Raw genomic sequence first — 21165 nt, forward strand, 5'->3', positions numbered from 1 at the left:
TAAATCAAGAAAAAGTCAAACAAGATAGTTTTGTCTTTTGTGGATTTAATTTAAATCACGAGGGAAGAAGCTGTGCTCATCATATATTATTACCGACCGAGTCCGTGCTCAGGGACTACGACCAGCCGTGATTCAAAGGGCTGGATCAAGGCTCTTCTTCACGAAAATCAGTTTCGATTTTCTATAATAGACGAAAACCAAGGATGAGCGATCAAGCGGCCAAAGAAACGAGCACGAGCTCGAGCTCGTTTCAATGCCCGGTGCTTACCGCAACAAATTACACTATTTGGGCTATGCGTATGAAGGTAATTTTTAACGTTCATGGCGTTTGGGGTGCAATCGAACCCGGCACTACCGACGCGAAGCAAAACAATATCGCAATCGCGGTTTTGTTTCAATCAATTCCCGAAGATCAAATCTTGCAAATTGGTGATTTGAACACGCCTAAGGAGATGTGGGGAGCGATCAAGTCTCAACATCTCGGAGCCGATCGGGTAAAAGAAGCGAGACTTCAAACGTTGATTGAAGAGTTCGATGTTATGAGGATGAAGGATTCGGATACAATCGACAGCTATGCCGCGAAGATAACGGGAATAAAGTCAAAAGCATCCACGCTTGGAGAACCGTATGAAGAAAAGAGACTCGTCAAGAAATTTCTCACGAGCTTGCCAAGACGTTTTATCCACATGGTTGCTTCGCTCGAACAAATTTTAGATCTCAAAGCCGTAAGTTTCGAGGAAGTTGTGGGATGTTTAAAGGCCTACGAAGAAAGAACAAGGGACGAGGATCAACCTGACAATCGCGGTAAGTTGATGTTTCATAAATCTGATTCTTATTCTAACCGAAATAGCTCTCGTGATCAAGCAAATAGAGGTCGTGGACGAGGGGCTTCCTCGTCCCGGGGGCGTGGTCGAGGCCGTAATACTGGGCAAGACTGAAACCGGGAACCAACCAAAACCCGGAATGATCAAAACGGGAGGGGAAAACGAGACCTTTCGAAAGTTAAATGCTACCGTTGTGAGGAGTTCGGACACTTTGTTTCTAAGTGTCCGGTACGGTTCAACAAAGAAGCAAACATGACAATAACAAACGAGGACGAACCAAAAGTAGACGGTGCATTTTTATGATGAATTGCATTCAAGAGACCGTCCACCTCAACGAAGAAAAAGTTTTGCCGAACAAACTCAAGGCCGATTCGAGTGAAAAAGATGTTTGGTACCTCGATAACGGTGCGAGTAACCATATGACTGGGAACCGAGCTTATTTCGCCGAGCTTAACGATCGTATTACTGGTCGGGTTAAATTTGGGGACGGATCGTGTGTCGTAATAAAAGGCAAAGGATCCATCCTATTCGAAGGCAAAACCGAAGAACAAAAACTCTTGACCGACATCTATAATATCCCGAACTTACAAAATAATATTATTAGTCTCGGGCAAGCAACCGAGTCCGGTTGTGATGTTCGGATGAGGGCCGACTATTTAACAATGCATGATAAACACGGGGTGTTGTTAATGAAAGTCACTAGAAACAAAAGTCGGCTCTACAAGATTAAATTAAATGTGGGGAAGCCCAGTTTGTCTGCAATCAAAAATAAACGAAGACTCGTGGTTATGGCATGCGAGACTCGGTCACCTCAATTTCCAAACGATGAGGACGATGACGGGAGTGGTTACGGGTGTCCCTAAAATTCGTCAGGAAAATAAATGGTGTGAATCATGCATGGTGGGAAAACAAACGAGAAAATCGTTCCCGAACAAAACATACTTATTACCCGTTAAAGTTGCTAGCGACAGTTTCGTTGTTGCTGTTGCTATTAGCGACAGATTCATTCATGCTGCTGTTGCTGTTAGCGACAGAAGCGTCGTTGTTGCTGCTGTTTGCGACCAATTCGTCGATGCTGTTGTTTGGACCAGAATGGTCGCTATTTGCTGCTGATTGGCCGATACTGCTGCTGTTAGAAATTGCAGATCCGGATTCGGCTGGGTTGAGCATGATCAGCCCATTTCCGGTATCAACGATATTACCCCACATCATAATAAACATACCCGGTTCTCCGTTATTATCGGTTTCATCTATTTTATCCCAATTCCACCCTTCTTTTTCGTTAAAATTAACATCTCGACTCACGACAATTTTCCGGTTTCGTGGATCGTATAACCTATACGCCTTGCTACCCGGCTCGGTCCCGAGGTGAACGAGACACCTCGATCGATCATCTTATTTTTTCAAGTGGTTAGCTTCAATTTTAGCATAAGCAACACACCCGAATACGCGAAGATGTTCGAGGTTCGGTTTCATTTTCTTGAACATCTCGTATGGGGTTTTTCCTACCAAGGTTCACGTAGGAGAGCGGTTGATCAAATACATCGCGTGTTGAACCGCCTCGCCCCATAAATAATTTGGAACTTTCATCGCCTTCAAGATGCTTCGGGTCATCTCCATGAGAGTTCGGTTTCGCCTCTCAACCACACCGTTTTGTTGTGGCGTGTATGGTGCAGTTAAATGTCTCACCACGCCTTCATCTTCAAAGAACCGATTTAGTTCATGTGAAGTGAACTCTCCGCCCCTATCGGTTCGTATAGTTTTAATCAAGCACCCGGTTTCTTTTTCGACTGACGCCTTGAATCGTTTAAGCATCTCGGAGGCACCGTTTTTTTCTTTCAACAAAATCGACCACATAAAACGAGAAAAATCATCAATTAAGACTAAAACATACTTATTACCCGTTAAAGTCGGTGAGTAATCGGTCCACATAGATCTCCATGGACGAGCTCGAGTAGCAATTCTTCAATAAATTCGTTGGAATTTAACTCATAGTCACCATATTTTACGGGTAGGGCCGAAGAGCGAGTGGAACGTCTAACCGGGGTTTGCACGGCATCATTCATGGCTACATTACTGCTGTTTGCGACGGGGCTACTGCTGAAATTGGAAGACCTACCCTATACGACTAAGAAATTGGGGTGGTGAATGTTGGCAATTTCTAATCAAAGCCTTGGAGTGCAAGGCAAGTAACTTGGCGAGCAAGGCACAAGTTACATATGGATCCTAATACTTCCTAATACATGTTGGTTTAGGTTCTTAGGTTTATTTTAATTAATTTACCTATTGTTTAGGAATCCTAGTTAGACTCAAACACGTCTAGGTTTGGTCTATATAAACCGTGTAGGGTTTCATTATTGTAATTAAGTTTTGAATGAGTTTCTTAATACAATAATCGTTTTAGGTGTTTGCCAATAATTCGTGTTTCCAATTTAGCTCTTGAGCATGTGTAACTAATAACTAGTGTAGATGAACATCGTCATACCAAGAGGGCAAAAAGCTAGAAAAGCCAAAATTCAAGAATTCATTGAATCAAAAATTTCATTTTAAACTGAATCAGTTAAACAATCTAGACAAAAACAATAGCTTATTCCAACTAAAATAATATAATAACACTAAATTCACTATTATCCGTTGGACGTGATGTAGCCGAGTTAGGTTCATCAAGAGTCAAACCGAGTTAGAATTTGAGAGTTGTAATCAGTTTCTTGAGTTAGATTTTCTGATTAATAAACAAGAGTTTTTTCTACATCGTGTTTGATTATTGATCCGTGACTTGATTATCCTATTCCATCAATATTGGATTTGATTTATTTTTTTAAGAAAGTAACCATATAGTTCTTGAAACCCTTATTTATAAAACCTTTTAGTTACAATTCAACATAAGTGGTCGAATTCGGGACCATGGCACTCTAGTCTAACCTCAAAGTCTCAAAACTCCTCACACCAAAAACAAAACAAAAACAAAAAATATCTTCCTAGAAAACACATAAACCATCCATCCCCAATATCATCAATCAACACCTCACTCTTTCTTAAAAAATAATAATATTCTCCCAAAATCAAATCCCACATAAATAATAATAATAAACATGGGAGCACTCTCTCGATTCATAGCTCACATCTACACTCTCTTCTTATTATTCTTCACCGTCCTCTTACTCGAACTCGTCATCTTATTCCGATCAATCGCCGACACCATCGGTTACACCGCCGACAACCACCCACTCACCACCGCCCAGTACCTTAAACTCATCGAACAAACAAACCCATGTGGCCGGCACAAGTCCACCGGACTAGAACCCAAAGAATGCTCCGTTTGTCTCTCGGTTATTGAAGACGGTGATGAAGTCAGAAGATTAAAATGTCGGCACATGTTTCACAAAGGCTGTGTTGATAAGTGGCTCGAACAGGATCATGCCACGTGTCCGATTTGCCGGAGGTTGGTCTTGCCGGAGGCTGTTGCGGTTAGGTATAGTCAACGGCGGCAGGTTGACCAGAACCGCCGGCGTAGGGAGGTGTACGGTGGGAGTGATGAGGAGTTGATTTTGTTGTTGACTTCTTTGCATGGTAATTATATGCGTAGATTTATGTAAATTGGTATTTTTTTAATAAAAATGTGTGAATTATTATTATTATTATTATTATTATTATTATTATTATAGTTTAAATTGACTTGTAAATTGAGAAATTAGTATGGATTATTAAAAAATAAAAGTTGTTTTCATGTTTTGTGGTGGTGTTATTAGTTATTACTTATTACATGTGATGGACATTGATTGACGTTGGCTGCCTAACTAACTACATGAATGCATGTTACATCATAATAATCTATTGTAGTAGTTATGTTTTAGGTGATATATGTTTGTCCAAAAGTTTTAACTGCTAAGTTGTAATATTGTAAATGAGAAATCCAAAAATTTTCTGGAGAGAAACCCGAAATGTCTCTATTTTATTTATAATTCTCGAAATGCCCATTACATACTTGCTGCCTCAGCTATTTGATTTGGAATCTTGCCGGGACGCAAGATTTCAAGAATTTCCTTTACAAACTCCGAGGGACGCAAGAGAATCTTGCCGGAGGCGCCTAGTTTGGTTTGGAATCTTGTCGGAGACGGCTAGTTTGGTTTAAGGAATTTGAAATAATGTGGAGACATTTATCGATTATCTCTAGAATAATGACTTGTTAAGAATTTTTCTTTTTTGTTTTTACCTTTTTTTTTTATAGATTTTGGTAGATGTGACAACACCACTTGCACTAGTACCCAACAACATTAGCACAATAATTCGGTCAACATTAAACTTTTTGTTTGCAGAGGGCTCCTTGATGTAACAACATTGATTTGATTGAGGATAAACATGAACACACATCCTGTATGAGTTCATGGTTCAGTTTGAGCTTTGAAATCGTGAAATCATTACAAAACGGTCATGATTTTAGTTTCACGGTCGGTTTTAAAAAAATTTCACTGTATCGGTGTAGGAATGTTTACATCCTACCAAACAGTTTGGTTTATAGTTTATACTTGAAGTTAAAGGCTTGAAGCTAGTATGAAAAAATAGAACAAGACCGTTGGACTTCGGATTGTGCTCAATTTTATATTTTACTTGGGCTATGGCTATCTGTACTTTTATATTTTACTTGGACTTATAGTTATTTTAAGTTTGAGTTTTGTGATATTTGGTTTTGCTTAACAATTCAATAGAGGAATGCAGCCTTTCATGTTTATAACCTTTTGAAAATTATATATTCTTATTTTATACATGTTTTGTTATAAAGAACCAATAAGAACAAATCATGAAAAACTAATATGAAGTTAAACCGTTAGTAACCGTTTGGATTTTAACTTTCAATGTTTTGGTTTTCTTTTACAATTTGTTAGAAACCATTACCAACGGTTTTGGCTTACGATTTAATCTGAAAACCGTCAAAATTAGAACATGAACACCCCTACAATGGTAACACCATCTCTAAGTTATGTTGATGCGTCATCTTACATGTTACTATTTTCTAAGAACGAAATCATACAATACATTATACATTTTTGAAGAATCTCTTATAGTTGTAGCGGAGAAAATAACAATGTTCAAGGAGAGAATAATCGAATTTAGATTGCTATTGAGTGTATTTAACCCTTTATAATAATACATTTTTTTTTCTTTCAATGTAGACATTTATTTTATGTACGAAGTCGTTTCTATGATGTATTAGTTAGGAACAAATTTACGGGTTGCATCTTACAATTGCATTGGGTCATCTGTTGGGACAGTAGATAATGTACGTGTTGGTGGGTTGGAATCATAAACCAAGAAAACTAGTATTGTAACTCCATTACTGGCTTACTGCTACACCTATACACAACAATGTGTCAACTTTATGCAATAAATTTAGGGTACAGTGGCAAGTCTACAAAACCTTAGTCAATCCCCTTTGTTAGATGCACATAGGATTGAGTTCTTGGTCAACTTTGAATTTTCAAATAAAATATTATTATTGTAATTGAATATAACAAAAAAAATGTAGTACTGCATGCAAATTCAAAGTACTCGTATATAACAATTAAGAAAGTAATATAGTTTTCCGGTTGAAAAGGAACATGTTTTCCATCATTGCCAACTTCGTACCATTAAATTTATATCAAAGTTTCTTTAAATTGATTGAAGTTTAACACCATACAAAAACATAACATGATAATTTAAGTTGAAATATCCCACAAAATAGAACAAAAGATGAATAACGCCCTAATCATAAAATCTGAAAGTAAGTTGTTCCTATATTGTAAAAAAAAATGCTTTACATTTTCTTCACCTCAGTGTTTGGTAGTCGTTTTTGTGCTGCATGTATTCCTAGACAACTTTATGCAAGCAATCTATCTCATTGATTACTTTAGTTTCTATTAGCATATGTAAATGTATTTAAACATGATTTATTTTAGTTCCATATTGTTATACTTTGTATATGATTTGCAGAGATTTCATATTCATTTAATATATTTTTCTAGAACTGTATATTCCACTTCTGATGCGTTATCATTGTCTTCATAAATCGTAGTAGTTTATCATCTATTGTGAGGTTTTACTATAAATTTCCGTTAAATTTTTCACCAACTAGCTAGCTACGACTATTGGAAGAATATGATTGAGCCTTTCTTGATCACAAACAAGTTGTCTAGTTTTATTGATGGCTCTATCACATGTCTTGTTTCGACTTCTATTGATACAAACTAAAATACACGGGTTGCAAATGATGCACAAGTTCGCATGATTATTATCTCAACCGTCTCTAAGACATCATTCACACATGTTTAAGGCGTGCCTATTGTTATCTCTTGCTCAAGCCTATGCTAGCATCAATTAAGGGAACACACAGTTAAGACACAACTTCTTAGGCTGAGGGGTGCGGAGCGCTAGTCAGGGCGCGTGAGGGCGTTCGCTAGCGCCCCGGGGCGCGAGAGCCACACCACCGGGGCGCGAGAGGGGCGCGAGAGGGGCGCGAGAGCGGAAAACGAGGCAGGCGCGGGCTGGGTAGCGGCTGGGAATGGCGTGATGATGCATGGGATTCCGGAATAGAGCCGTTGGGCTCAATATTATATTAAAAAAAAAAAATTGTTTTTATGTTAATAGATTTTTAATTAACAAAAAATTGAAATCAAATCGTAAAAACTATCTTCTAATTAGTTTTCATGTTAATAGATTTTTAATTAATGTTTTGTTTTTAATAATACGTTTTTTTAATACATTTATAAAAAAAAAAAAAAAAACCGCTCGCGCCCCCTCTCGCGCCCCTCCACACCATGCCCCGGGGCGCTATCACCACTACCAATACCCATCTTATCAAGTTTCTCTCTCTGCCACACGTCACAATATTATTGGATGGCGCCCCCACTCACGCCCCCTCTCGCGCCCCCCACACCCCTCAGCCTTAGGCTTCGAATGCATAATAATGACACACACATTTCTTATTTAAGTCGTGCCCAAAAGCATACACCTGCTTTTGCTAATATTGATGAACTAGTCAAAGACAAGAACCTGGTCTTATTTGTTGTCTCTGGTTTGCTTGAGGATACAATAGCCTCAAATCAAGTCTAACTATCACTAATTATATTTGTGGTCTAATACAAAGACACAATAAAAACAAAAATAAATCATTTATCATATATCTACTTTCCATTTCTATCAATATGCGTTCTGAAATCCAATATTAAATAAAAATGGACAAAGTGCATCTGTGTATATATCAATAAAGCATGGCTAGCTATCTGATCATGGTCTGTCTTAATCCGTACTGGTTAGGTTACCCTCTTGTAATTTCAAGTTCAACCTATACGTTTCATAATAATGCCATTTACCTTACCTTAGTCATTACACATTCACTCAAAGTTCAACATCACCAGTCACCCTCATCTCTCTCTCTCTCACACACACACCATATATATATATATATAATATATATCAAAGTATTTTTTGAAGTTTGCTTCCATTACAAAATGGATGAAGGAAGAAGGGTCAAAGTTCCATCAAAGTCAACCACCGTGGTCAAACCCACCTTCAAAACGGTCCAAGTTGTTTATTATGTTTCCAAAAATGGTGAGCTTGAGCACCCTCATATCGTAGAGGTTACACATTTGGTTCACCACCAGCTTCGCCTCAAAGGTACTTCTTCAATTTCATTAGAGCATTCACATCTCATTCCCTAAATTGATGTGAAGAGAGTATGTAAATTATAGGGTGAGGTTTTGAGTGGTTGTGAGTTTAAATTATAGGGTGGAGAGAAGATTTTTTGTAAATTTGGGGAACATTGTTTGCCCCTATTTATTTTTTAATATTTGTTGGATTGGTTGTGAGCAGAGAAGAGAGAAAACTGTAATTATAAAGGTATAAAAAATATTATTTAATTAAACAGAAGAGATAAATGTAGTGTTTTTTAGTGTAATTATATAATATATACCAAACTATTATTGTGTTTTACTTTTATTATTATTATTATTATGCAGATGTGTTGGAGAGACTCAGTGTTCTGAGAGGTAGAGGAATGCCATCACTTTATTCTTGGTCTTGTAAAAGGTCAAACCTTTTTTTACTTACCTTCTATCTTTCACTTTCATCCATTAGGTTATTTGTTTATTTCGGTTTTGTTTATTCGGTTAGTAATTTAATTTATTCGGTTCTAACTGAAAACCGAACCGAATAAAGTACTATTCAAATCCAAACGTGTGAAAAAAAAGAAAAAGATTTTTAGAGTTGGAATCTCACTAGGAGTGATTTTGGTTGATAAGTTTGTCAGGTGATTTTTGTAACTTTACCCTTAATTAAGCATCTCATTTTTACCATGGTAATTTGAAAATAAACTAACTTTTAATGAAAAAACTTGCAAAATAAGGTAGGACTTAGGAGTGAACATGTGAAATGATGTGTTTCTTTACATTTAAACCAAAGCCAAACACAAACCGTTAGTGATTGTTTGCATGATTTGGTTCGGTTTTAATTTGCGATGGTTTCATTTTAATTTACAATATTTACTAACGTTCGGATTCACGGTTTAACCTGAAAAACGTTAGAAGCAAATGATAAACGCATGCTAAATGAAATGGTGTGTGTGTATACAATTAGGATGTACAAAAGTGGATATGTGTGGAATGACTTGGCTGAGAATGATGTTATTTTGCCATCAGAAGGTCACGAGTATGTGCTCAAAGCATCTCAACTTGTATTCCACTCACCAGGTACTTGTTCCTTCTTCATGACTTTTGTATATACTAAACTAAATAAATTCTTTTGTTTTTTAAATTTATACTTTTCATTCTTAAAAATTATGAGGTGGAATTTCTTTTGGTAACTTTATAGAATAGTATGAATATTTTAAGTTTGTGTTTAAGTAATTTTAGTTTCACATAGATATACAAGTTTACTATATTAATATTTGCTTGAGTATTTATATAAAAGAAACGAATAATGTATATATAGGTAATAGGTAATGAGAAATCTCAAAGATATAATAACTTCCTCGTTTATATGAGTGAAGAATAGGAAAAAAGTGGCCAGGTTAGATTGAGAGGTGTGCGCACGTTGTAATAGGGTGAACTACCCGTCCCAGTGACTTGTTACTTGCTAGTCTCTTGTCCGTTTGTGTTAGTAAATTTTGTTTTGTTCTAAAAAAATAGTGAGAAATCTGATAGGAAAGTAAATACAAGCCACTGACATCTACTTTTTCTATCAAGTTAAATTCAATTCAATTCTGGCAGAAGCAAACTCATTTTCAAATGTCACAGGCTTTTTATTAACTTCTCTACTGTCCCAGTAAATTTCTTTTCCTTTTTACTATAATTTCTTCAAATATACTTATGTAACTATTGCTATAAATTATTAACATTTGGACAGATGGGTCCGAATTATACTTTTTTTTGGATACCTTGTTGGACTTCTATGGACAGACCTGCCACTGAACAAGCAACACTTTGTCTGAAGTCATACTTTTTTAATATTTTTTTTCCGATTTTTAACTATCAACAAAATTTTATTCAAAACAAGCTAGCAAACAGCTACACACATGTTACAACCACCAAGAAAAGAGTAATATTCTTATCCCGTCCACCCGATTACAACCGAAACCCATGTCAATCCACACAATATAAATCCTTTGTTAACGATATAAAAACAGGAAAAGTTAATGTTTTATTCATATACTAAATAAAACTTCTTTATAAATGTTTTTCTGTATTCAACTTCTATATAGTATATACAAAATTTGTATCAATATACTTTTTAACACTTTAGTTTGTAAAATTTGTTTGTAAAATTTATCTTATATGCATGTGAAATTCCTAAATTTTTTATTCACGTAAATATGTTAAAAATACTTTTTTATATACTCAACAATTCATTATTTATAGTGTTAACAAGTTTTTAGGTTTTATAATAGTTTTGAACTGCATTTTTTAACTATTCATGGGAACCCAACTCTTTATACATAAAGAAGTCTTAACCACCGTCTTGATACAAGGAGATCAAATGCGTGCTTGGTATATTCTGTTTAGGTCTATAAGTGTAGGTTTTATTAAATTCATTAAACCAGCATTTCTATTTACTTATTATAAAAAAAAATATTGAAGTAAAATTAAATAAATATAATTTTAATATTCTTTTAATTATTTGACCATGTGTAGTGGTAAAGTTGTACCATTGGGTGTTCTCGCCATGTGACTTCCTAGTCAACAATGAAATTTTTTACAAAAAATGGTGTAATGATATAAAAAATTTCAAATATAAAAATTAATTTGATTGGTAGGAATTTATTAAGGAAAAAAATGGTCGGTTGAAGAAATGTGGGGGTGACACCTTCTTCAAAACACCAAAGCCAAAACGCCACCCAAAGCACCTAGGGGGGTGATGTTCCCTAGTGGCTGGCTCTTTGAGCCGAGCATAGCGCCCCCGTACTCATAGTCTTAGAAAAAACATAAATTAGGAAATTCTATTAGAAGTTTTTAATCTCTTAATAATATCTTTTTACCCATTTTTTAGATAAACACTTGCATGCAGACGAGGTTCAAACAGACGTCCCAAAACGCAAACTAACGGTCTCAAAACGGCATACCGAATTCAACGTAGAGGAACTAGACTACGAAGAAAAACGAATAAACTATGCAAACACCCCATCGCGATGTTCAAAGGGTATCCGTATATTATCACCACCATCACCTCCACCGTCACAATCAACCACCTCGGGTGACAGCAACTCCACCTCCAAGCGGTTTGAGGACGGCGATCCATACCCAACACTGAGCCGCAACTCAGTGCTGCTTCACTTAATGGCATGTGGTGGCTCTATAGGGTTTAAAGGAAATAAGTCTGATAATAATAATAATATTAATCAGGCACCAAATGTTGCTGCTAGGAAGAGCTGCAGTAGCTCAGGTAGTTTGCATAAAGGGGTGTTGTGTAAGAAGGTGGCGGCTGCGGTGGCTGTGGAAGATGAGATATGTTGCATGTCTGAGAATCCGAGGTTCGGGAAGACGCAGGCGGAGGAGAGGGAGTATTTTAGTGGTAGTATTGTGGAGGCGATGAATGAAGAAAGAGTTCAAGTTGAACCCATGTTGAATAAGTCATCTTCCTACACTGAAGAAAGGTTTGTCACGCGTTTTATTATGTATAACTCATGCTATTGTGTTTGTTTTAGCTGTTTGATTACATTTGTGTTATTAAAACATCTAACAAAAATAGGTTATTAGTTTTTTTAGTAATGAACTTATAAAGCTTTGACGGGCTAAAAATTTTCGATAAAAACAGGTAAATTTACACTATGTGTAAAACTTTATAACGAAACGTATAAATTTGCACTATCAAGCAAAAAAGGGGGGCCCACATTGGGTCACCATAACGCTTTCGCCCTCGCAAACAATGGCAAATTTTTCGACGAAAATTGGTAAACCTACACTAAGTATAAAGTTTTCTAACGAAAACGTATGAATTTGCATTATTTAGCAAAAAAGGGGCCCACATATAAATCTTTTGCCCCGGTAGACAATGGCGAAGCTTAGTGGAACCCCCCCCCCCCCCCCTCTTATTTTGCTCAACAGTGTAATTTTATCTGTTTCCGTCTAAAAAAATTTATATGTAGTGTAAATTTAGAGGTTTTCGTTTAGAAATTTTGAGCTCGACCCACTCCATTTAAAAATTTTTTTACGCGTATTGGTTCCGGCCTTATGAAATTTTCGTCCAAACTTTGTCATTGCATGTAGGTAATGTTAACAGTAGAATGTCATCAACAATCAAATGGTATATGTGATCATAACACTTTTGACTGTTTGAAGCTTAATTGATTTGAGTTTACAATATGGAATATGAGTTGTAACTGATATAAGTGAGAATTTGGTGGTCAGAGAGCCCAAGACAATGGCAGAAGAAGAAGATGAAGAAATGAAGAGAGAGAAAGCAGTGGCAGGGAAATGCATTCCAAGCAGATTCTGCTAAAGATTTGACATGTCATGTAGCCGTTGACTTTCTTTATTGACTGTTTGTTTTTTACCCCATTGATGGATGAAGCTAGGAAATTTATTACGTTTTCCAAACTGGTGAAACTTCAGAACATGTTACATGGTCTACTAACCTGTCTTGTCCGTTTGGAAATATCACTTTTCCTTTTTATATAAAAAATATTTTTGGGAGTTCACCATCTAGCTCTAAGATGGAGGTGGGGTATGTCACTCTTTATTCTTTGCTTCGTCTCTAGTTAGAGAGTTCTATCCTGTTTCAGTGTAGTTTTTTCGGTATCTAAAGGTAACTTGAGGTTTTCGAGTTATCGTTGTTATTGCTTGCCGTTTTGCTGCTTATATCCCCCCACCTTTAAACATATATACTTATATTTATGGATTTTTGTTAATTCTAAACTCATTTGGGTCATTTTAATCGGGTTGAATTCGCCAACATGCTAACTTAACGGTCATATTTGCGTAAACATCCGGTTCATGTGGGTTGACCCATTTAACCAATTTATTTACTTTTCGGTTTTTTAAATATGTATAAAGTTTTTTTGTTTCTTTGAACAAGTTTAAAGTGTTATCTAACGTTACTAGGCAATAGACCCTTTTTGAACCCTCGCTTAATAGTAGCTACGTATTTTTACATCAAAAATTTAAAACAAATTGGTATATAGATATACTTACTTTAAAAAATCCAAAATTAGCATGTACCTTAGAAATTAAAATATTGATATGAAAATAAGTGACGAGTACACACACCGTGTTTGGGTTAATGTGTGTAAAACTATTCAAGGGTTCGTATAATACTTTAGGTTCTTGTATGGTTCAACTTGTTGGCTTATGATTAATTATTTGGCCGGCTCATGTGAGATATGGAAATTGATTTATATATGTCGATGTTTTCATTCTTTGGATTTGAACATCATCTCATCGAATACACAGAACAGAGAAGACGGTTACTTCTTCTCTGGTTCTTCATCACATTCACAGAATCATCAAAATACAATTCCATCTACAGAAAAATCTCTGTCTTATCCGATAAATCATTGCGTGTAACTCGCAAATAGGTTTATCTGAAAGTGATTCACGATTCAGAGATTAGTCCAGACAACTATTCAAGAAATCAAAGATTGAAATCAGTATTACATGTTTGCATCAATGATTGAATTCATCATCCAGGTACGCAATTATACAACACAACTCACCTATAGACAACTCAAGTACTTAATCATTAATAGGGGTCCAAAGTGCATGGAAACATTTGTGACCTTTTCCAAAATGAACCGAGATTATCTAATGAACGTATGACCTATAATGGGGTGGTTGGTTCGTGAAATTTTAAAAAAATAAATTTTGAATTAGAATTAAAATGAAATGTCTAAAAATCTATAACGTGTTCTTGTCAATGGAATTGGAATTCTCCTCTTCTCATCTCAACTTACCAGCACATTTGTTGTTTTGTAATTTTCGCAATGGCCCTCTAGTTAAATCATTCTTTTTAATATTTTTTTCTCAGTATATCCGCTTTGCATTGATGTTTTCGGTATTATTTTAATTTTCAGGATTACAGCAATGACATACAAATAATCAACCACTAAAAACTTTTTAAGTGATCAAACCACCAACTTGATGATGTGATTTCAGTAAAAAAAAATACACATATTTCTTTTTCGCAAACCGTAATCAGACCACCGACTTGATGATGAGATTTCAAACCCAAATGTGTCGATAACTCGATATGCGATTCAGAAATGTGAATTTGTTACTCTCTTTATTACGTAGATCCGGCTTCTATGGCTTACACACTTGTTGCTCCATTAAGCATGCTATTGCACATGCTGCATATGCCCACTTTGATTTAATGCTGACTTTTGAGTACCAAATGTACGCACGTTAAGCTCTTTATATAAAACATGTTTTTTTATTAACTAAAAGAAATCAACACAGTATAGTCATCTAAAACTTGAAATGACGAAAATAATTAATAGAACGATCCTAAGTTCCTATTTCCTAACACGTTAAAAGTTATTTGTATTTAATCCTAACATGTTTAAAGCTAGGTTGCAAAATCGCTAGGCGACTCCTAAGCGATCGAATGGGGAGTTGGGTGTACTCGGAATACCCGGAAAGTACTCAGATTTTGTAAATATAAAAAAAAATTTGAATATTATATACATGTAAAAATACCATAAATTTACTAATATTTATAACAAAATAACTGAATATCAATATTAAATAAAAGATATACATTAATAAATGCTAAAACATTCTAAAAATTATTAATCATTAATTAGAAAAAATGATATACTTTCTTTAGTATTTTGGAAGTACAAATTATGTTTTATTTTCTTAAGTCAAAACCGATGCGATTCTAAATGAGGTTGACCACCATTGATCGTTTCTTAGTAACTAGCCGGAGTTAAAGAAACTCGTCTCGACGCCATGCCTTGTATCAAGTACTCGGGGAGTCTGCCTTATAAATCTACTTTTACAATATTAGTTTAAAGTGAGTGAAAATCTAAAATCACAAATTACGAAACGAGACGTTCTATAGACATTTGAAAAGAAGTACACGGTGAACATAACCAAGACAATTTTTTTGATAACCAAAATAACTTAATAGTATACCGAGACTACAAATACATTGATAATGCATTCTTGTAATAAATGAAGCAAGTGCCGCATGACACGGTCACATTGAATACCAATGTCTAGCACGTGATTAGATCTCACTTTGCCGTACTAGATTCAGATATCTAGCACTATTTAGTCCCGCTAATCCCAACTCCATCTCCACAATTAATCAACCATACTTTCATCTTTTATTTTCTTCAACCCATTGATCACCAATGGCCAAAATGTTGATCATCTTTGCTCTATGCCTTCTTCCCGCACTTTTAACCGCTGACACGATCACCAATAGTCCATTCCAACTCAAAGGTCGTGTCTACTGTGACACTTGCCGTTGTGGATTCGAAACATCTGTCACCAAATACTTATCGGGTATATATCTTTACCTTTTTCCTTAACTTGTTTGTAGCAAATTGTACTAGAAAATATTTTGTGAAAGTTTATATTTTGTTATATTTAGGTGCAAAGGTTAAGGTAGAATGCAGAGATAGGGATTCACTGAACCTAAGGTACACAATGTGAAGGGGTATGCACCCGCCTTAACATCGAGCGGGGCGGTTCAACCCACAAGATATAGACAAGAGGCTTGAAATCAGGATGTCATGAAGACACAAAGCCAAAACCTATGCGCAAGCGCATGAAACATCTGCGCGTGGCGCATATCACATACGCGCAAGCGCATGAAACATCTGCGCGTGGCGCATATCACATACGCGCAAGCGCATGAAACATCTGTGAGAATAAAGAGAAGACCTTGCGCATCCCCGGGATAGGTGCATAAAGGCCGCGCGTAAGCGACACACAACAAATGAGACAATAGTCTAATCCAAATCAGGATAAGGACAACCATGATTGTACTCATCAGGCAACCTTCCAGAAGGTATCTTTTAAGGAATAAAGAATGTGCTGATGTTGACAGCTGCCAATGAAGGGTGGACAACTCAGCAAAGCCCATGTGCCACCACGTGATGGCACATGGGTCAGGTGAAATACCTTGGTTAGAGAATAATCAATGAAAAAGCACCAGGTGTCCTAAGTACATGTGGCGCGAAGCAATAGGAGGAGGCCAAAAAGGCCCTAATTGGGTCTGAGCCCAATCATTGGAAACCCTAATACTATAAATACCACACCACCTCCACAGTTGGAGGCATGCAAGAAAATATACTCTAAGTCCTTTACTCATTTTCACATCTTGATTATCTTCTCCTACAATACCTGATTCTCACACCGGAGGGTTACCCCAAAGAGGACCCCTCAGTCCCTTTCTGAGGGGTAAGCTCACGGTGCTGTTCGTTTTGTAGGTGGAAGAACTCGTATCCCGGAAAATCATCGGTGATATAGCACACTCGTACCCGAGGAACGTTGATCGTATACAAGTAAGTCGATACACGCTTCTTCTTCTGGAACTCGTCTGAATATTTCATGGCATAAGCGCAACGAGTCACACCCTGTGAAATCAGCCAATGACGATCCTGCGCAAGAGAAGAGACAGACACCTCAAAAGCAGGAATCTGAGAGTTTAACAACTCAACAGTTTCTTTGGCTTGCTTCACCTCTTCCTTTTCGGACGCCGCCGCCAAGGCCTCTTTCTTCTCTGCTTGCGCAGCAACAAGCTCTTCTTTCAGGCGCGCAACCTCACTTTCCAACAAAGATTTTTCAATATTAACCTGTGAAATAGTTTGGTCACGCGCCTCCACTGTCAACTCCATGTCACGCGCTTGACGCGCGTGCTTTGCCGCATCTGCCTCTGCCACTTGCAGTTTCTCCCGCGCAGCTTGCAGCTCAAGCCCGCGCTTCACAAAAGCAGCGTTGGAACTTGCCCGGTTCTCGCTAAGTTCTGCTTGGAGTTTCTCAGCTTTCTCTCGGGCATCAGAAAGATTCCAAGCAGAAATCTTAGCCTCTTGCTTGGCCTCCACAAGGGCATCACGTACCTTTATATAATCATTGCGAAGCTCTTGGGAGGCAGCAAAAAACGCAGACCCAGCAAAAAGGTGGTCATTAAGCAAATCCAAGCGAGCGCGGTCCTCTTGAAACCTTCTTTCAGCTGGAGGAACAGAGTGAGCCCAAAAGTCTTCACATACGCCCAAGGATTGTAATGAGTTTTCTTCAGTGATACTCCAGCTCGGGCGGTATATGTGATCGGCTCCCTACAAACACAAAGCAACGCAAAGAAACGTTTTAGTTATCTAAACACTAACTTGGAAGTCTGCACAGCGGAGCAAAATAAACTTATACCTGAGGAGAACCGGCAGGAAGATTAGCGCCAGCTGATGAGCTCCTGCCTGCCCCATGAGAAGAAGGCTGCGCCACGAAATCGCGTGGCGCTGTAGGGCTTACGCGGCCACCATCAGAATTTTCAAAATCAACCTCCTCATCATCCTCTATAACAGGTCTCTTCTCCTGCGACTTGGAAGAATCAAAAATAGTCTCACGAGGAGGGCTGCGCGCAGGAGGAGGTGAGGGAGGTCTTGACGCTGTTAGAGTAGCGCGAAATATAGTCTCCTGCTCCTTAGTGATCCCAATAAGGGGAGATTCAGTACTTGTTGGAGCAGGAGCAGAACTAACGGCGCCAGCGCTAGCAGTGCCACCAACAGCTTGTGTGCCAGCTATAATTCCTATGAAAAAACCAACAAGGAGAAATGATTCATGACTTGAACTAAAGGAAAAAATCAGACAATCAAAGCGCAATAAATACCTTGGCGCACCGCAGTCCGCGAATTAAGCATCGCCGTGAAGTCCATTTTCCCCCTTTTTGAGGGCAAAACAGAGGACTTCAAAACAACCTTCGGCATAGCCTTGGCACCTTGCTGCGCTTGAGGTTGAGCCACCAACGTTGCCGGCTCTACAAACATTTGAGTGAACAAAGCTTCATTAATAACTTTATCGGAATCACGCTCATAAAACAACAAAATATAAACAAAGTATACCTGTTGGAGAAGACGAAACAGCAGGCGCAGCACCGCTTCCCTTGTCCGCTGCGCGCAGAGATGAGGTGGCAGCACCATACCTCGTGTGGACTGGAGGACTGCCCACACCTTGAGGCAAAGAAGACGAGGAAAACTTGGAAGTAAAACCCTTGGTTTTCTCAAGTCCCTTCACTTGAGTAGGAGGAAGATTCTGGGCAACAGAGGCATCATTTTTTTTCTGATTTTTACTGGCCCCTGCGCTAGTCTTGCCTTTAGCCTTACGCTTGAGTTTTTGCGCTTCAGCTTCTGCCTCCTCCCCTTCCTCTTCCACAGGCTCCAACTCATAATTAGCGAGCGCATCTACAATGCGCGCAACAGAAATGTTAAAACCAAATTTGGTATTCTAAGGGCCTAAACACAAATACAAGGGCTTACCAGGCGCATCGCTGTCAAAGCAAAACTCTAAGTCGACAGGGATGAACATATCATCGAAGCGATCAGGGAAAGCAACTTCCCCAGCGTTCAGGGCGACAGAGCCACCTTCTGTATGCTCGTCATAGGTGGCGTGGATGTATTCCTTGCTTTCTGCATAAAACAAGACAAGTGATATTAACAAAACGAATTATACTCGGACAAAATTAATTCAATGAACAAACAACCCACCTAAGCCATCAACATGGATGACAGGCTCAGTCTCGCTGTCAGTCCACTTCTTGCTCATACCAACCCCCACCAACGCTTCCTCGCAAATATTCTTGGCGGGGGATGGTTCAGCAGTTAATTTTTTAACCCATGTGCCCGTTGGGTTCTTAAGGACATTGTCATCCGCGAGCGCAGAAGTGATCGCGTGCACAGTCATGTGGATTGGAATAACACCAGCTTTGACGTAGAAAAACTTCTCAGTCCAGTCATGAAGGCTCTTAAAAGTGACAGTAGAGCATTTAACCTTCTGACTGCGCGGAGTAAACGAAAACCAAGAATCTTGAACCTTTGGTTTATAGAAATATTGAAAGCGGCGAGGAGTAGGCTCTTCGCGCTGATCTTTGCACATAAACTCAAAATGAGTCATGCGCACCAACCCAAAAGGGTGAACTTGGGATATGTGAATCCCATAAAATTGAAGGAGCGCACCTATAAACCTTGTCATCGGAAGACGAAGGTTACAGTGAGTAAGAAAATGAGAATATAGAGAGATATAGCCGGCAGGAGGATCCGCAGCCGTCTGCCCGGCTGCCGGGAGCAGACAACCATACTCAGGGAGAAAACCCTGAGAAGCAATGAGACTATCAAGCTCAGGCTGTTTCAACTTGCAGGGGATTCTCGTCCCATCTTTTCGCCGTTTTATTCTTTCCCCTCTCCTCCGACGAAGCCTCGGCAACCCGAATACCCTTGTCGGTTTTCTTCAAAGTAGACATAACCACTGATTTTACACGGCCTTTACTAGGGGAAATTGTGGTGTCTGGGTTATCAGACATACAATTGCGAATCGAACAATATGGTTACTTTAAGCACGGAATTCAGGGACGAAGACGAAAGCTCTTAATCGGAATGTAGATGATAAGCAAAAGCTCTGAAATGACAGTGAAGATGAAGAAAAAACCGTTCAAAAGGTTTGGTTTTATAGGCCTAGGGGAGAGAAAGAGAAACAAGTAATAATCAGATCTACGCTCACAGCGCCCCCACTCGCAGGCGTAGGGCAACATAAGCGCGACACGTGTTCCTGACACCGCATGAGGAGATGTGAAAGGCCACTGTAGCACCTCGAGCACACGAAAGGTCTGACACATAACGTCTCTATCTCTGATGCATGTCAACACCAACCAACCACGTGCATTGACGATTCGTTTTAACCAAAGGGATGGAATTTCGCGCAATGCGCGTACAAGAAAAGAAAAAGAAAGAACAAGCCCTATTGAAAAAGCAAACTATTAAGTCTAATATCTATCTTACCTCGCTCGCGCGAGACAAGACACACATTAGACTGGGGGGGGCTTGAAGGGGTATGCACCCGCCTTAACATCGAGCGGGGCGGGTCAACCCACAAGATATAGACAAGAGGCTTGAAATCAGGATGTCATGAAGACATAAAGACAAAACCTATGCGCAAGCGCATGAAACATCTGCGCGTGGCGCATATCACATACGCGCAAGCGCATGAAACATCTGTGAGAATAAAGAGAAGACCTTGCGCATCCCCGGGATAGGCGCATAAAGGCCGCGCGTAAGCAACACACAACAAATGAGACAATAGTCTAATACAAATCAGGATAAGGACAACCATGATTGTACTCATCAGGCAACCTTCCAGAAGGTATCTTTTAAGGAATAAAGAATGTGCTGATGTTGACAGCTGCCAATGAAGGGTGGACAACTCAGCAAAGCCCATGTGCCACCACGTGATGGCACATGGGTCAGGTGAAATACCTTGGTTAGAGAATAATCAATGAAAAAGCACCAGGTGTCCTAAGTACACGTGGCGTGAAGCAATAGGAGGAGGCCAAAAAGGCTCTAATTGGGTCTGAGCCCAATCATTGGAAACCTTAATACTATAAATACCACACCACCTCCACAGTTGGAGGCAGGCAAGAAAATATACTCTAAGTCCTTTACTCATTTTCACATCTTGATTATCTTCTCATACAATACCTGATTATCACACCGGAGGGTTACCCCAAAGAGGACCCCTCTGTCCCTTTCTGATGGGTAAGCTCACGGTGCTGTTCGTTTTGTAGGTGGAAGAACTCGTATCCCGGAAAACCATCGGTGATATAGCACACTCGTACCCGAGGAACGTTGATCGTATACAAGTAAGTCGATACACGCTTCTTC

The 21165-nt window shown here is 38.5% G+C and overlaps 3 protein-coding genes across 3 annotated transcripts; all 3 read left to right on the forward strand.

Annotated features, from left to right (window-relative positions):
- Positions 1-1126: 1126 nt before the first annotated feature.
- Positions 1127-1687, forward strand: LOC143576068 (uncharacterized). The gene has a single exon (XM_077060260.1). The coding sequence runs from the start codon at positions 1127-1129 to the stop codon at positions 1685-1687; it is 561 nt and encodes a 186-aa protein (XP_076916375.1).
- Positions 1688-3706: 2019 nt separating this feature from the next.
- Positions 3707-4556, forward strand: LOC143576077 (E3 ubiquitin-protein ligase At1g63170-like). The gene has a single exon (XM_077060270.1). The coding sequence runs from the start codon at positions 3917-3919 to the stop codon at positions 4418-4420; it is 504 nt and encodes a 167-aa protein (XP_076916385.1). The 5' UTR covers positions 3707-3916; the 3' UTR covers positions 4421-4556.
- A 3755-nt stretch (positions 4557-8311) lies between these two features.
- On the forward strand, positions 8312-12049 carry LOC143576069 (protein SOSEKI 2-like). Its single transcript, XM_077060262.1, has 4 exons — positions 8312-8477; positions 8819-8888; positions 9435-9547; positions 11343-12049. The coding sequence occupies exons 1-4, from the start codon at positions 8312-8314 to the stop codon at positions 12047-12049; spliced, it is 1056 nt and encodes a 351-aa protein (XP_076916377.1).
- Positions 12050-21165: the final 9116 nt, after the last annotated feature.

This window comes from Bidens hawaiensis, unplaced genomic scaffold, assembly GCF_021521415.1.
Source record: "Bidens hawaiensis isolate Kalapana, Puna unplaced genomic scaffold, B.hawaiensis_p1.1 tig00027866_1, whole genome shotgun sequence".
Lineage (NCBI taxonomy): Eukaryota > Viridiplantae > Streptophyta > Magnoliopsida > Asterales > Asteraceae > Bidens > Bidens hawaiensis.